This window comes from Entelurus aequoreus, linkage group LG08 (genome assembly GCF_033978785.1).
Source record: "Entelurus aequoreus isolate RoL-2023_Sb linkage group LG08, RoL_Eaeq_v1.1, whole genome shotgun sequence".
NCBI lineage: Eukaryota > Metazoa > Chordata > Actinopteri > Syngnathiformes > Syngnathidae > Entelurus > Entelurus aequoreus.
Genome location: NC_084738.1, coordinates 5851337 through 5869515, shown reverse-complemented (window position 1 = coordinate 5869515; position 18179 = coordinate 5851337). Strand labels below are relative to the sequence as shown.

Here is an 18179-nt window from a genome sequence, read left to right as displayed (position 1 = left end):
TTTCTAAAAAAAACAACAACCCTTTTTCACGTTGTCATCATGTGGTATTGTGAGTGGAATTTTGAGGACAAAAAGGCATTTATTCCACTACATAACAAAAAGTGGAAAAAGTGAAGCCCTGTACATGACTCGGATGTGTATGGCGGCAAAATTGTCTAAAAAAAAAGTTAGCATGTGTCACGTACCAAGTTGCAAAATTAGCTAAAAAATTGTGAAATTAGCTAAAAAAAAGGGAAGCATTTTATTTAACCTTTGCATGCTAGCAGCTGACTAACGAGAGCAAGGAGCATTTTGGATTTGGAATGGTCGATATGTGTGATATGTCGAAGTTAGAGATGTCGATAAATGCTTTAAAATGTAATATCGGAAATTATCGGTATCGGTTTCAAAATGATTGGTATCGGTTTCAAAAAGTAAAATGTAAGACTTTTTAAAAGGCCGCTGTGTACACGGACGTAGGGAGAAGTACAGAGCACCAATAAACCTTAAAGGCACTGCCTTTGCGTGCCGGCCCAATCACATAATATCTACGGCTTTTCACACACACAAGTGAATGCAACGCATACTTGGTCAACAGCCATACAGGTCACACTGAGGTGGCCGTATGAACAACGTTAACACTGTTACAAATATGCGCCACACTGTGAACCCACACCAAACAAGAATGACAAACCCATTTCGGGAGAACATCCGCACCGTAACACAACAGAAGAAATACCCAGAACCCCTTGCAGCACTAACTCTTCCGGGGCGCTACAATATACACCCCCCGCTACCCCCTACCCCTCCTTTCACCCCCCCCCCCCCCCCCCCCACCTCAACCTCCTCATGCTCTCTCAGGGAGAGCATGTCCCAAATTCCAAGCTGCTGTTTTGAGGCATGTTGAAAAAAATAATGCACTTTGTGACTTCAATAATAAATATGGCAGTGCCATGTTGGCATTTTTTTCCATAACTTGAGTTTAATTAACTTTGGAAAAACTTGTTACATTGTTTAATGCAGTGTTTTTCAACCACTGTGCCGCGGCACACTAGTGTGCCGTGAGATACAGTCTGGTGTGCCGTGGGAGATGATCTAATTTCACCTAATTGGGTTAAAACATTTTTTTGCAAAGCAGTAATTATAGTCTGCAAATGATGTGTTGTTCTTGAGTGTCGGTGCTGTCTAAAGCTCGGCAGAGTAACCGTGTAATACTCTTCCATATCAGTAGGTGGCAGCCGGTAGCTAATTGCTTTGTAGATGTCGGAAACAGCGGGAGGCAGCGTGCAGGTAAAAAGGTGTATAGTGCTTAAAACAGAAATAAACAAAAGGTGAGTGCCCCTAAGAAAATGCATTGAAGCTTAGGGAAGGCTATGCGGAACAAAACTAAAACCTAACTGGCTACAAAGTAAACAAAAACAGAATGCTGGACGACAGCAAAGACTTACCGTGGAGCAAAGACGGCGTCCACAAAGAACATCCGAACATGACATGATAATCAACAATGTCCCCACAAAGAAGGATAAAAACAACTGAAATGATCTTGAATGCTAAAACAAAGTGAGCGATATTTCCCGCATCTAAAAGGAAGACATGAAACTGCTACAGGAAAATACGAAAAAAAGACAAAAAGACACCAAAATAGGAGCGCAAGACAAGAACTAAAACATTACACACAGGAAAACAGCAAAAAAGTCCAAATAAGTCAGGGTGTGATGTGACAGGTGGTGACAGTACACCTACTTTGAGACAAGAGCTATAGTGATGCGTGCTTGGTTATGCTTTAAAGTCATATCTAACAATTGCGACAACGACTTTTTACTGTCAACTAATTTAGTTTTTTAATGATTTCTGCTGGTGGTGTGCCTCCGCATTTTTTCAACGCAAAAAAATGTGCCTTGCCTCAAAAAAGGTTGAAAAACACCGGATTAATGCATCCAGCGGGGCATCACAACAAAATTAGGCATAATAATGTGTTCATTAGGGATGTCCGATAATGGCTTTTTGCCGATATCCGATATTGTCCAACTCTTTAATTACCGATATCAACCGATACCGATATCAACCGATATATGCAGTCGTGGAATTAACACATTATTATGCCTAATTTGGACAACCAGGTATGGTGAAGATAAGGTACTTTTTAAAAATAATAATAAAATAAGATAACTAAATTAAAAACATTTTCTTGAATAAAAAAGAAAGTAAAACAATATAAAAACAGTTACATAGAAACTAGTAATGAATGAAAATGAGTAAAATGAAGTGTTAAAGGTTAGTACTATTAGTGGACCAACATCATGTGTGCTTACGGACTGTATCCCTTGCAGACTGTATTGATATATATTGATAAATAATGTAGGAACCAGAATATTGATAACAGAAAGAAATGGGGGGAGGGAGGTTTTTTGGGTTGGTGCACTAATTGTAAGTGTATCTTGTGTTTTTTATGTTGATTTAATAAAAATAAAAAAAATAAAAAAACGATACAGATAATAAAAAAAACGATACCGATAATTTCCGATATTACATTTTAACGCATTTATCGGCCGATAATATCGGCAGGCCGATATTATCGGACATCCCTAGTGTTAATTATATATAATGGATATTAAGTATGTGTACATGAAAGGGCATTTTATGACTTTTCTTAATTTAAAAACATGCTATAGTATGTTTTTATTGTCATCATTTTATTGCATGATTTTTGTATCCCTTTAATTTAGGTAGCCAGGGACTGCAGATGGAAATGAGCTATTTAGCTATAATCTGGTACAGAACATATCTGTCTTTGAGCTTCATGTTTCTGTGCATCGTCCCTTCAAATAAAGACTAAACTAACTAACTAATTCCACGACTGTATATATCGGCATCGGTTGATATCGGAATTGGTAATTAAGAGTTGGACAATATCGGCAAAAAAGCCATTATCGGACATCTCTAGTCGAAGTGTGTATATTGCATTTTCAATGGGGGGAGAATCCTGGTAATTACTGGTAATGCGTAACCTGGGAAACATGTTGGCGTGATGGCGGCCTGACACAGTGCAGTGTGCAGTGGGGGTTACGGCGTACTTGTTCTTGTACAGGCCGAGGAGGACGCAGCAGTGCGACGGGTACGTGACGTTGGCGTGGAGCAGCTTGCCGTAAAAGCGCTGGGGGGGGAGCTCCTTCAGGCGGAACGCCGACTCCGCCTTCAGCCACTGGAGTCGGCCCAGGATGGCGACAGGCAGCGTGTCGAGCGCCGTGTGGGAGACGTCGCTGAAGGGCAAAGGAAAAAAGTGTGGGACAATGGACGCGTGGGAGGACTAACGGGCGTCAAAGTGAGGAGTGAATCACGGCTTACATCATCACCAAGTCGCTGGAACCCGCAAAGGCGTTGGGATGGATGTAGGCAAGTTGTCTGTTGCCTCTCAGAGACCTCAGAGAGACAAACATGATGATTATTAACGTGTCCAATACTTCTGATATGACATACTTCTGCTGTGACTCACAGATTGTGCAGCTTGGTGCCGTTGAAGGCGTCCTTCGCCACCTTCTTGATGCCATTTGTGGTGAGCCGTCTGTCGTCACAAATGATTTATTTGTGGGGAATTGACAAAAGTCTTTGATCTATTAGAGATCCTTTTTTTATGCTCATGAATCCATAAATGTTCATTAGAGGCAGTGTGAGAGACTAGATGTGCATATACACACTTTTATTATTTTATACAGTACAGGCCAAAAGTTTGGACACACCTTCTCATTCAATGCATTTTCTTTATTTTCATGACTATTTACATTGTAGATTGTCACTGAAGGCATCACAACTATGAATGAACACATGTGGAGTTATGTACTTAACAAAAAAAAAAGGTGACATAACTGAAAACATGTTTTATATTCTAGTTTCTTCAAAATAGTCACCCTTAGCACACTCTTGGCATTCTCTCGATGGGCTTCAAGAGGTAGTCATCCTCATGGAGAGAATGCCAAGAGTGTGCAAAGCAGTAATCAGAGAAAACTAGAATATAAAACATGTTTCCAGTTATTTCACCTTTTTTTTGTTAAGTACATAACTCCACATGTATTCATTCATAGTTGTGATGCCTTCAGTGACAATCTACAATGTAAATAGTCATGAAAATAAAGAAAACACATTGAATGAGGAGAAGGTGTGTGCAAACTTTTGGCCTGTACTGTATATATTTAATATATGATTCGTATAACATCAGGCCATAGTATTGTCTTTGTAAAAAAAACTCATTTTTAAAACAGCTATTATATTGGACATCATACCATATGCCTAATGTGGCTAAAGCTAATAAAAAGTATATTGTATTGATATTTTTAGTTTTTGAAATATTTGTATAACAGCCATAATACAATATTGCTATGCATTTTTTCCACTACATGTTGTATTGTTCATTATTTTAAATGTTTTTTTAACAACATAAAATATTAAAGTAAATGTCTAAATACATGTAATAAAATAAAAATCTCCAAATAAATATCTGTAATTGTAAAAATATAATGACAAACTAATATAATGATACAAATGTCTATAAATATAAAATTATGTAAAAACATTGTCATAAAAAGTATAATGCATTGATATTTATTTAAATATTTGTATAATAGCCATAATACAAAGAACTTAAATACACCTCACGGTGATGCTTGGACACGTCATCAGTGATAAACCCGGGGTCATAGGGTGTTTCGGGTCTTTAATCATCAGACACCCTCGCCCGGGCGACCCAGCCGGGGGTGATCAGACCCCGGCCTGTGTCCAAGTAGCGCACCACGGATCCCCCCTACGGATCCACAGCCACCGGGAGGCCTTTTCTGCGGCCTCTAGGATGTTCTTGGTGGCTTTTCTCGACTGCAGTCCTCTAATGCCAAGGATTCTGAACACACGCTGTAGTGAGTGACCAGCAAAACCTCTGCACCCAATCTCGACTGGTTCACAGCGGGCTCTCCAGCCGTTACTCCGACACTCTACAGTGAGCTCAGCGTATTTGGCCCTCTTTCGCTCATTTGCTTCGTCAATTCGCTCCTCCCAGGGAACAGTCAGCTCCAGTAGCACCACTTGCTTGGTTGACTCCGATGTTAACACCATGTCTGGGCGGAGTGACGTGGAAGCGATATTGGCCGGGAACTTCAGTTGCCTTCCCAGGTCAACATGGAGCTGCCAGTCACGAGCGGTGGCCAGGAGCCCTCCTGAGAAGTTGGGCTGGCGGCTTGCCTTCTGTCCTGCTCTGATGAAGGTGATTGACTGCTTCGGGGCGGCCTGGGACTTGCTGTTTTGTATCGCTGCGCAGATAGAATCCGCCAGGGCTTTTAAAACTTGGTCGTGGCGCCAGCGATACCGCCCCTCCCCTAGTGCCTTTGGGCAACAGCTCAGGATGTGCTCCAAGGTGCCCCTCCTTTGGCACAGTTTACACTCCGGAGTGTCTGCTAGGCCCCAGATGTGCAGGTTGGCGGGGCATGGGAGGACATCGTACACAGACTGTATGAGGAATTTTGTGCGCAGAGGTTCAGCTCTCCAGAGCTCTGCCCAGGTGAGTTTTCGAGGTTCTGCATGCTCCCACCTTGTCCACGCCCCTTGTTTGGACATGCTGACCATCCGGCAGCAACGTTCTTCCTCCACCTCTGCACGGATCTCCTCTTGGACCAGTTGGCGCTTCTCCTTGCCACGGGCCCGGTCCCAACGTGGCTTTGGAAAGCTGCCGAGGCCTGCCCTTCCCCTTGCCACAGTACCCAACAAGGTTTTGTGCCTCAGCCGCGCCTCTGCTCTGCTTACGGCTTCTTGTGCCTGCCACTTTCTCCCGGTCTTAACAACAATTCCTGCCGAGGCGACCTTGACATCTGCGGAGTCTCTGTACATCATTACCTCTCTGGAGCGGGTGACTTTGAATTCCTCCAACAGTCCCCTGAGAGGGAGCTGCAGCTTGGTGGAATGGCCATAAAGAGCAATGCTGCTTAAGGACCGAGGGAGCCCCAGCCATCTCCTCAGGAACTGGCTGATGGTCTTCTCTAGTACCTCAACCGTTGTCATTGGTACCTCGTAGATTAACAGAGGCCAGAGTATTCTAGGCAAGACTCCGTGTTGGTACATCCAGGCTTTAAACTTTCCTGGGAGACCAGATTTGTCGATGGCTGTGATCCATGAGGTCAGGTCGCTCTTTGTCTGCTGCAAGGCCACTGCGTCCTTCAGGGAGCTATCAAAGATCTTGCCCAGGCTCTTAACAGGTCTTTCGGTCACCGTTGGAATCAAGTACCCTCCAACTGTAAAGCGGAAATGGTCGGCCACTTTACCTTTCTTTAGGACCAGAGACCTGGACTTTGCTGGCTTGAAGCTCATCTTTGCCCATGTGACGAGCCGTTCAAGCCCCTGGAGGAGCTTATTGCTATGCATTTTTTCCACTTCATGTTGTATTGTTCATTATTTTAAATGTTTTTTTAACAACATAAAATATTAAAGTAAATGTCTAAATACATGTAATAAAATAAAAACATCCAAATAAATATCTGTAATTGTAAAAATATAATGACAAACTAATATAATGATACAAATGTCTATAAATATAAAATTATGTAAAAACATTGTCATAAAAAGTATAATGCATTGATATTTATTTAAATATTTGTATAATAGCCATAATACAATATTGCTATGCATTTTTTCCACTTCATGTTGTATTGTTCATTATTTTTTAAATGTTTTTTTTAACAACATAAAATATCAAAGTAAATCTCTAAATACATGTAATAAAATAAAAACCTCCAAATAAATATCTGTAATTGTAAAAATATAATGACAAACTAATATGATAAAGATATTGAAACAAATGTCTACAAAACTAAAATAAGGTAAAAACATAAAAATCTATATTTGTAATAAAAAGTATAATTCATTGATATTTCTTTTTAATATTTGTATAATAGCCATAATACAATATTGCTATGTATTTCTTCCATTTTACTATGTATTGTTCATTATTTTAAATGGTTTATTAACAACAAAAATATTAAAGTACATGTCTAAATACATGTAATAAAATAAAAACCTCCAAATAAATATCCGTAATTGTAAAAATATAATGACAAACTAATATAATGATAAGGATATTGAAACCATTTTTATAAAGCTTAATAAATTGTAATAACATAAAACACCTAAATATCTGTAATTATAATTTAATATTGATATTTTTTGTATAATAACCATAATACATTATTGCTATGCATTTTTTCCACTTTATGTTGTGTTGTTCTTTTTTTTTAAATAACATAAAAATATTGAAGTAAATGTCTAAATACTTATATTGTAATAACATAAAAACATCCACATTAATTGTAAAATATAATGACAAACTAATACAATATAATGATAAAGATATTGAAACAAATGTCTGTAAAACTGAAATACATTATGTCATAACATAAAACATCTATATAAATATCTGTAATTGTAATAAAAAAGTATACTGTATTAACAGACTTTTAATATTTTTAAAATAGCTAAAATACAATATTACTATGTATTTCTTCCATTTTATTATGTATTGTTTATCATTTAATTGTTTTTATTAATAATGAAAATATTGAAGTCTAAATACATGTAATGTAATGACATAAAATTATCCAAATAAATATCTGTTCTTTAAAAATTCCAATGACCAACTAATATAATGATAAAAATATTGAAATTAATGTCTATAAACCTGAAATATAATGTAATAACATAAACATCTAAATAAATAGCTGTAATTGTAAAAATATGACCAATTAATATAATGTAATATGAAAAAAACTGTAATAATGTTCATTACTTTAAAAATATAATAGTAATAATAATAATAATAATATAAGAACATTGAAATAAATGACAATTAAACCAAAATGTAATGTAATAACATAAAAACATCCAAATAAATATCTGCAATGAAAAAATATAGAGACAAACTAATAGAATACAATATAATATTAATAATATTAAAATAAATGTACTCTATACCAGTGGTCCCCAACCACCGGGCCGTGGACCGGTACGATTGGTACCGGGCCGCACAAGAAATAAAAAAAATAAAAATAATAAAAATATATATATATATATACGGTATATATATATATATTTGTTTTTAAATTAAATCAACATAAAAAACACAATATATAGATTATATATCAATATAGATCAATACAGTCTGCAGGGATACAGTCCGTAAGCACACATGATTGTATTTCTTTATGAAAAAAATAAAACTAAAATAAAAAAGAACCCCCCCCCCCGCACCCCCCACCCCAATTCCGGACCCCCCCAAATTCCCCCCCCCCCCCAACCCCCCCGGGGTCCGTGGGACAAATTTTATAGCGTTGACCGGTCCGCAGCTACAAAAAGGTTAGGGACCACTGCTCTATACAATAGAAAAAAATATAATCAAATGAAAACATTTAAATAAATGTCGATAAAGCTAAAATATAATGTAACAAAATTAAAACATCCAAATAAATATCTGTTTTTGTAAAAACATAATGACAAACTAATATATTATAATAATGATGATAATACAAATATTGAAATGAATGTATACAACTTTATCAATATAATGGACAAAAGTATATTGTAAAAACATTTAAATAAATGTAAATAAAACTAAAATATAATGCAATAACATACAAAAACATAATAAATATTTGTAATAGTAAAAATATGATGATAAACTATTTTAATATAGTAATAATCATAATATAAAAATATTGCAATAAATGTCTATCATTAAAAAAACAACTTACATTTTTCTAATGGTACCCCTACAAAGGCCATTGAAGGCGTTGGCAGGCACTTCCTGTATGTGGATGTTGTCGTTGATGTCGCTAAACAACACATTGTAAACAAAGCAATAAAGCACAATTCTACAATTGCATTGTACAATACAATACATGGCATCATCACTGTATCTGAGTGTGTGTGTGTGTAGGGTCTTACAACATCGTGCAGTCGGCGGCCGAGTGGATCTTGGAGAAGTCAGGGAATATGGTGAGTCCTGTGTTGGATATAAACCTGCAAAGTGGAGGAAAAAGCTGCAAATGTAATGTGGAGTCACGACGCCAAGCAGCAGATGCTCAGGATGTGTGTGTGTGTGTGTGTGTGTGTGTGTGTGTGTGTGTGTGTGTGTGTGTGTGTCACAAGCACGCACTGTTTTTTGCACAATGTCCTTCCAACTGTTTCCAATATCCAAGATAGCTTAATACATATGCATATAAGCATTCAACCACAAACTACTTACTGGGCTCCGACCTTGCATTTTTAAAGAGTACAACTTTACAAGAGGTGCTCACACTTGGGAACCTGGGAGTAACACGATAACATCATAATAATAATAACAATAATCATCATACTCATAATGCACATTATAATAATAATAATAACGTGGTTATTCTTCTTGAGGTAAGAACTCACAGGCGTCGCAGGTTGACGAGGTTCTTGAACGCATCCCTGTCAATGTGCCTCAGATGTTTGGACAACGTGATGGTTCTGAAAGACACGGGAAATAGTCCAGCGAAAGAAATGCGTGGCGGCGTTCGGCTGGACTCACATCTCTCTGAGTTCGGGGAGGTCGGAGAAGGCGAACGCTCCGATGGACTCCAGCGCTTCGTTTGCCGAGATGGTGCTGTGAGAAACACATCATTACCATGAATTGATTAACGTGGACCCCGACTTAAACAAGTTGAAAAACTTATTGGGGTGTTACCATTTAGTGGTCAATTGTACGGAATATGTACTTCACTGTGCAATCTACTAATAAAAGACTCAATCAATCTATCCACAAGTTCAGATCTCGGTCATATTTGGTAGAAAAATGTTGATGGCACCCTAAAGTCAGTACTTGTTCGAAATGGGCAGAGCCTGACAACAAAATCTGCCCCCGCCATTACCGATCAAACTGTCATGACTTCACTGTAGAGGATTGGATCTTACTCCAAACTGACATGAGCTTTTAAAGGCCTACTGAAATGATTTTTTTTTTATTTAAACAGGTATAGCGGTCCATTCTGTGTCATACTTGATCATTTCATGATATTGCCATATTTTTGCTGAAAGGATTTAGTAGAGAACATCGACGATAAAGTTCGCAACTTTTGGTCGCTGATAAAAAAAAAGCCTTGCCTGTACCGGAAGTAGCGTGACGTCACAAGTTGAAAGGCTCCTCACATTTCCCCGTTGTTTACACCAGCAGCGAGAGCGATTCGGACCGAGAAAGCAACGATTACCCCATTAATTTGAGCGAGGATGAAAGATTCGTGGATGAGGAACGTGAGAGTGAAGGACTAGAGTGCAGTGCAGGACGCATCTTATTTCGCTCTGACCGTAACTTAGGTACAAGCTGGCTCATTGGATTCCACACTCTCTCCTTTTTCTATTCTGGATCACGGATTTGTATTTTAAACCACCTGGGATACTATATCCTCTTGAAAATGAGAGTCCAGAACGCGAAATGGACATTCACAGTGACTTTTATCTCCACGACAATACATCGGCGAAGCACTTTAGCTACGGAGCTAACGTGATAGCATCGGGCTTAACTGCAGATAGAAACAAAATAAATAAACCCCCTGACTGGAAGGATCGACAGAAGATCAACAATACTATTAAACCATGGACATGTAAATACACGGTTAATACTTTCCAGCCTGGCGAAGCTTAACAATGCTGTTGCTAACGACGCCATTCAAGCTAACTTAGCTACAGGACCTCACAGAGCTATGATAAAAACATTAGCTATCCACCTACGCCAGCCAGCCCTCATCTGCTTATCAACACCCGTGCTCACCTGCGTTCCAGCGATCGACGGAGCGACGAAGGACTTCACCCGATCATCGATGCGGTCGGCGGCTAGCGTCGGATAGCGCATCTGCTATCCAAGTCAAAGTCCTCCTGGTTGTGTTGCTGCAGCCAGCCGCTAATACACAGATCCCACCTACAACTTTCTTCTTTGCAGTCTCCATTGTTCATTAAACAAATTGCAAAAGATTCACCAACACAGATGTCCAGAATACTGTGGAATTATGAGATGAAAACAGAGCTTTTTGTTTTGGATACAATGGTGTCTGAATACTTCCGTTTCAACCATTGACGTCACGCGCATACGTCATCATACATAGACGTTTTCAACCGGAAGTTTAGCGGGAAATTTAAAATGTCACTTTATAAGTTAACCCGGCATGTGTTGCAATGTTAAGATTTCATCATTGATATATAAACCATCAGACTGCGTGGTCGCTAGTAGTGGCTTTCAGTAGGCCTTAAGGTGGGGGTCCAACCATGCCTAGATTTTAATATTGACCGTACCATCGCCTCCTTGTGGTGAAAAACTATACCTGTCATAACTTACACTTGCAGTGGTGCCAATATCGCCCCGTTGTGGTGGAAAATTATAACAGCCATAACTTCCTTCAACATGCTCCGATTTTCCTGACATTTTTGATGGTGGGTTGTGGTGTAGACCGGTGTTTTTTAACCTTTTTTGAGCCAAGGCACATTTTTTGCGTTGAAAAAATCCGGAGGCACACCACCGGCAGAAATCATTAAAAAAAACGAAACTCAGTTGACAGTAAAAAGTTGTTGTTGTAATTGTTGGGTATAACCAAGCACGCATCACTATAGCTCTTGTCTCAAAGTAGGTGCACTGTCACCACCTGTCACATCACACCCTGACTTATTGGGACTTTTTTTTGCTGTTTTCCTGTGTGTAGTCTTTTAGTTCTTGTCTCGCACTCCTATTTTGGTGGCTTTTTCTTTTTTTTGTGGTATTTTCCTGTAGCAGTTTCATGTCTTCTTTTGAGCGATATTTCCCGCATCTACTTTGTTTTAGCAATCAAGAATATTTCAGTTGTTTTTAATCCTTTTTTGTGTGGACATTGTTGATTGTCACGTCATGTTCGGATGCACATTGTGGACGCCGTCTTTGCTCCACAGTAAGTCTTTGCTGTCGTCCAGCATTCTGTTTTTGTTTACTTTGTAGCCAGATCAGTTTTAGTTTGGTTCTGCATAGCCTTCCCTAAGCTTCAATGCCTTTTCTTAGGGGCACTCACCTTTTGTTTATTTTTGGTTTAAGCATTAGATACCTTTTTACCTGCACCCTGCCTCCCGCTGTTTCCCACATCTACAAAGCAATTAGCTACCGGCTGCCACCTACTGAGATGGAAGAGTATTACACGGTCTAGACAGCACCGACACTCAACAACACATCATTTGCAGACTATAATTACTGCTTTGCAAAAAATATTTTTAACCCAAATAGGTGAAATTAGATCATCTCCCACGGCACACCAGACTGTATCTCACGGCACACTAGTGTGCCGCGGCACAGTGGTTGAAAAACACTGATGCAGGGTATGACTTAATTGCATGACAACTGTGGCGCAATTATTGCCCCCTGGTGGTGAAATACTATAAAAGTCATAACTTCCTTACACGTGCTCCGATCTTCCTAAAATGTCTAATGGTGGGTGGAAGTGTTGAGTGGGACATTACTACTGCAACACCTTTATCGCCCCCTTGTGGTGAACAATGATAACTGTCACAACTTCCTTCCACATGCTCTAATCTTCCTGAATTTTTTTGGGGTGAGTTGGCGTGTCGGGTTGGAAGAAACTGCATTACTCGGGGGCGGTATAGCTCGGTTGGTAGAGTGGCCGTGCCAGCAACTTGAGGGTTCCAGGTTCGATCCCCGCTTCCGCCATCCTAGTCCCTGCCGTTGTGTCCTTGGGCAAGACACTTTACCCACCTGCTCCCAGTGCCACCCACACTGGTTTAAATGTAACTTAGATAATGGGTTTCACTATGTAAAGCGCTTTGAGGCACTAGAGAAAAGCGCTATATAAATAGAATTCACTTCACTACTACTGTGGCATCTTTATCGCCCCCTAGTGGTGAAAAATCCAAACTCTTATAACTCTAATTTTCCCGAAATATTTTATGGTGGGTCGGGGTCTTGGGTGTAACCTAACGGCATGTATACTCCGGCGCATTTTTCCCCCCTAGTGGTCAAAAATAATAACTGTCATAACCTCATGTTGGCACTTTTTCCCATAACTTGAGTTGATTTATTTTGGAAAACCTTGTTACATTGTTTAATGCATCCAGCGGGGCATCACAACAAAATTAGGCATAATAATGTGTTAATTCCACGACTGTATATATCGGTATCGGTTGATATCGGAATCGGTAATTAAGAGTTGGACGATATCGGAAAATCGGATATCGGCAAAAAAGCCATTATCGGACATCTCTAGTTATCATATTTTAAAAAAAATAAAAATAAGTACTTGAATATCAGCTTGACTTATGATTTCAAAGCAAGTTATCAAATTGTGCACAGTAAAAATGACAATAGACTTGACGGTAAAATTCTGGCAACTGAGCTGCCGGTCTTTTTTTTTTTTTTTACAAAAAAAACAACTTTGGTACTGTTTGTGTTTACAGTAATACACCATAAAATCAACAACTCTAGATTTTACTGTAAAAGAGTGGTATTGTTTTTCCATTCCATTTACAGTAATATTTCGTTAAAAAAACACTGCAACTTTTACAATTAAATTTGAGTTTTTTTTTACACTAAAATCTATTTTCTTTTTTTTAAGCGAACATAAACAAAAATTGAATAATCAATTGCTATTTGTGATGTCCGATAATGGCTTTTTTGCCAATATCCGATATTCCGATATTGTCCGACTCTTAATTACCGATTCCGATACCGATATATACAGTCGTGGAATTAACACATTATTATGCCTAATTTTGTTGTGATGCTCCGCTGGATGCAATAAACAATGTAACAAGGTTTTCCAAAATAAATCAAGTCAAGTTATGGAAAAATATGCCAATATGGCACTGCCATATTTATTATTATTGAAGTCACAAAGTGCATTATTTTTTTAACATGCCTCAAAACAGCAGCTTGGAATTTGGGACGTGCTCTCTCTGAGAGAGCATGAGGAGGTTGAGGTGGGCGGGGTTGGGAGGTAGGGGGCAACGGGGGGGTGTATATTGTAGCGTCCCGGAAGAGTTAGTGCTGCAAGGGGTTCTGGGTGTTTGTTCTGTTGTGTTTATGTTGTGTTACGGTGCGGATGTTCTCCCGAAATGTGTTTGTCATTCTTGTTTGGTGTGGGTTCACAGTGTGGCGCATATTTGTAACAGTGTTAAAGTTGTTTATACGGCCACCCTCAGTGTGACCTGTATGGCTGTTGACCAAGTATGCCTTGCATTCACTTGTGTGTGTGAAAAGCCGTAGATATTATGTGATTGGACCGGCACGCAAAGGCAGTGCCTTTAAGGTTTATTGGCGCTCTGTACTTCTCCCTACGTCCGTGTACACAGCGGCCTTTTAAAAAGTCTTACATTTTACTTTTTGAAACCGATACTGATAACTTTGAAACCGACACCGATAATTTCCGATATTACATTTTAAAGCATTTATTGGCCGATAATATTGGCAGTCCGATATTATCGGACATCTCTATTTACAAGTGGCCCTCTGAGGGCAAACAAAACTGCGATGAGGCCCTCAATGAAAACAAGTTTGACACCCCTGCACTAATAGTACACACTATTTTGTAGATTGCACACGCTGTTTAGCGCAAGGTATTAATATCTTAGTAAATCGAAACCAAAGTACCGTATTTTTCGGACTATTAGTTGCAGTTTTTTTCATAGTTTGGCCGGGGGTGCGACTTATACTCAGGAGCGACTTATGTGTGAAATGATGAACACATTAGCGTAAAACATCAAATAATATTATTGATGTCATTGACGTAAGAGACTAGACGCATAGGTGGATTAATGACCGGGCCTACCGGGCCCAGGCCCAGGGGGCCAGAGGCCCCAAGGGGCCAGGCCAACTTGGCCCCGCGGCCGCGACCCAAGCAAAACTACTTTTGCAAAAATAATAATCTTAAGCCCCAAGGGGCCAGGCCAACTTGGCCCCGCGGCCATGATCCATAGAGGGTAAGAGGCCCCAAGGGGCCAGGTCAACTTGGCCCCGCGGCCGCGACCCACAGAGGGCCAGAGGCCCCAAGGGGCCAGGCCAACATGGCCCCGCGGCCATGATCCATAGACGGTCAGAGGCCCCAAGGGGCCAGGCCAACTTGGCCCCGCGGCCACGATCCATAGAGGGTCAGAGGCCCCAGGGGGCCAGGTCAACTTGGCCCCGCGGCCACGATCCATAGACGGTCAGAGGCCCCAAGGGGCCAGGCCAACTTGGCCCCGCGGCCACGACCCACAGAAGGCCAGAGGCCCCAAAGGGCCAGGCCAACTTGGCCCCGCGGCCGCGAGCCACAGAAGGCCAGAGGCCCCAAGGGGCCAGGTCAACTTGGCCCCGCGGCCACGATCCATAGAGGGTAAGAGGCCCCAAGGGGCCAGGTCAACTTGGCCCCGCGGCCGCGACCCACAGAGGGCCTGAGGTCCTAAGGGGTCAGGCCAACTTGGCCCCGCGGCCATGATCCATAGAGGGCCAGAGGCCCCGAGGGGTCAGGCCAACTTGGCCCCGATCCATAGAGGGTCAGAGGCCCCAAGGGGCCAGGCCAACTTGGCCCCGCGGCCACGACCCACAGAGGCCCCAAGGGGCCAGGCAAAATTGGCCCCGCGGCCATGATCCACAGAGGGCCAGAGGCTCTCAATCATTATTATCAAAGCTAATTCTCAAATTGGATGGATCACACAACCTCACTCACATATTCTTGATCAATTATTAAAGGTTGTTTCTGAATTTTGATCACAGAACTTAATGCAAATATTCTTGATTGATTGACAAAGCTCATTCTCAAATTTTGATTACACAACCTTACTCTGACAAATTATCATTATCAAAAAGCTCTATCTCGAATTTGGATCACAGAATCTCACTCAAGTATTCTTAGCTGTGCCCCTCCCCCATCAAGTCTTTCATAAACCGGTCTGTTCTTTTAGAATCTCCTCATTTGGTATTTTGAACTCGTGAGAGACTGCTCAAAATTTGGTTTCCTTTCCCTCAGTTCAGACTCAGAGATAATTTGAAATCATTCAACAAGAAGTTTAACGCGCGCACACACACACACACACACACACACACTTGAGTTGAGCATTACTTGGAAATTCTTATATTTTCCATTTTGCTGTTATTATCAGCATCTTCCCATTTTGTCCTTTTCTTTCGAGAAAGTTTACAGTCTGACATTTGTCACTGCTGTCAGTTAATAACTTTTTGGTCTTTGACCCATTTTGTCATTTTCTCGATTCGATCGTCACTGACCACTCTCTCCTGTCTGGCAGACATCGTTGCTGCCATCATAGCTAGCAAGCTGCCTGCAGCGGGTCATCCCTATGTTCCCCGTCCCTATGTTACCCGGGTCCTATGTTCCCCTCTACCGGGGAACTAAGGACCCTTTTTAAAAAAAAGGGTTCTATGTTCCCCGCTGCGGGGAACGTACAACACTTTTTCCAGAAAAGGGTTCTATGTTCCCCGCTGCTTCCAATGCGCGACTAAGTAAGACGCACGCAGACACGCATGACAGAGACGCGTTTAAGTTGTCGAAGGAAGGAAGTTCGCGTTTGAGTTGCTCTATCTGCTGCCGCACGCCCTGTGACAGGTTAGGTTTAGGGATGGTTTTGGTCAGGGCACAATTTCGCCAAAAAAGTGCTCCACAACGCCCTGTGACAGGTTAGGTTTAGGGATAGTTTTGGTCAGGGCACAATTTCGCCAAAAAAAAGTGCTCCACAACGCCCTGTGACAGGTTAGGTTTAGGGATGGTTTTGGTCAGGGCACAATTTCGCAATTTCGCCAGATACAATGCAGGGAACATAGGACCCTTTTTTAGAAAAAGGGTCCTAAGTTCCCCGGTCGCATACAAAGACCCAGGAACAACCGGGGAACATAGGACCCGGGGAACATAGGACCCGTCACCCGGGGAACATAGGCACGCTCCCGCCTGCAGATAGCAACATTTTGGTGTCCTTTGGGAAAATATTTAGAAAGAAGACAAAAGTACACACAGTTGTACAACTATTATCTTTATGATCTTTTTTTTGTTAGTTTCTCTGTTACTGTGTGTGGCCAATTAAGCGACTTTTGGCCATACCTGGCTGGTGACATTTAGCGACTTTCTGGTTGATGTTAAGATTAATAATAGCAACAGTTCTCTTCATCTTAATGCAATTTATTGTGTCTGTCTCTCCACATTTTGCCATTAGGTACTTTGAGCTCTTGTTGGTCAGTCACTCTAAGGTACATTGTTGCTGCCATCATAGCTAGCAAGCTGCCTGCAGATAGCGACATTTTGGTGTCCTTTGAGAAATATTAAGAAAGAAGACAAAAGTACAAGACATTGTACGATTACTATCTTTTTAAAATTATTTGTTTCACTGTGTGATTGACCGACTTTGCCGCTAGATTTCGCGTCTTTTGGCCATACCTGGCTAGCGACTGAAAACATCATTTAGCAACTTTTTGGTTGTGAAGATAAGAGGTAAAAGCAGATCTGCCTGTTGGTCTTTCCACATTTTGCCATTTGGTACTTTGCACTCTTGTTGGTCACTCCAAGGCATTTGTCCCTGCCTTCAGCTAGTCACTTGGCTCTTTTGGAATATATTTCACTGTAATTGGCTCTCTCTCTCTTTCTCCTCAGTACAAATCAGTCTGTTCCCTTGCCATTTAGACATTTTCTTGATTCGATCATCACTGACCACTCTGCTCTCCTGCTGTCTATCAGACGAATCAGTTGATTCTCTGCTCTCAATTGTCTATGCTAGTAAGCTGTTATTCTCTGCTTTGGAGTGTTGATGCTGGGTTGCTAGTTTTCTAAATCACCTCACACACTTGAAGGAAGCAGCACCGATCATAAACACACAAACAAACTCACACACACACACACACACACACACACACACACACACACACACACACACACACACACACACACACACACACACACACACACACACACACACACACACACACACACACACACACACACATAGTTGGTTTATCTGTTGTGATAGGCAAAGAGCCAATGTGCAAAGAAAGAAGGGAAATATGGATCATAAACGTTTAAGTGGAGGAGCTAGAAAAAAAATTCAGCAAGAAAAGAAAAAAAAGGAATCAGTTTTACTTGAGAGTGTTCCAAATATCTCCAGCTTCTTCAGTACAAAGACATCTGCTGAAAGCAATTCTATAAATGCTA

The 18179-nt window shown here is 40.7% G+C and overlaps 1 protein-coding gene across 1 annotated transcript in view; it reads right to left on the bottom strand.

Annotated features, from left to right (window-relative positions):
• Positions 1-18179, bottom strand: part of fshr (follicle stimulating hormone receptor) — a 50285-nt gene that overhangs the window by 6778 nt on the left and 25328 nt on the right. Inside the window, 7 exon segments of the mRNA XM_062055395.1 lie at positions 3054-3239; positions 3325-3399; positions 3473-3541; positions 8757-8837; positions 8950-9024; positions 9424-9498; positions 9560-9634. Of these exon segments, the coding sequence (XP_061911379.1) occupies positions 3054-3239; positions 3325-3399; positions 3473-3541; positions 8757-8837; positions 8950-9024; positions 9424-9498; positions 9560-9634 (636 nt within the window).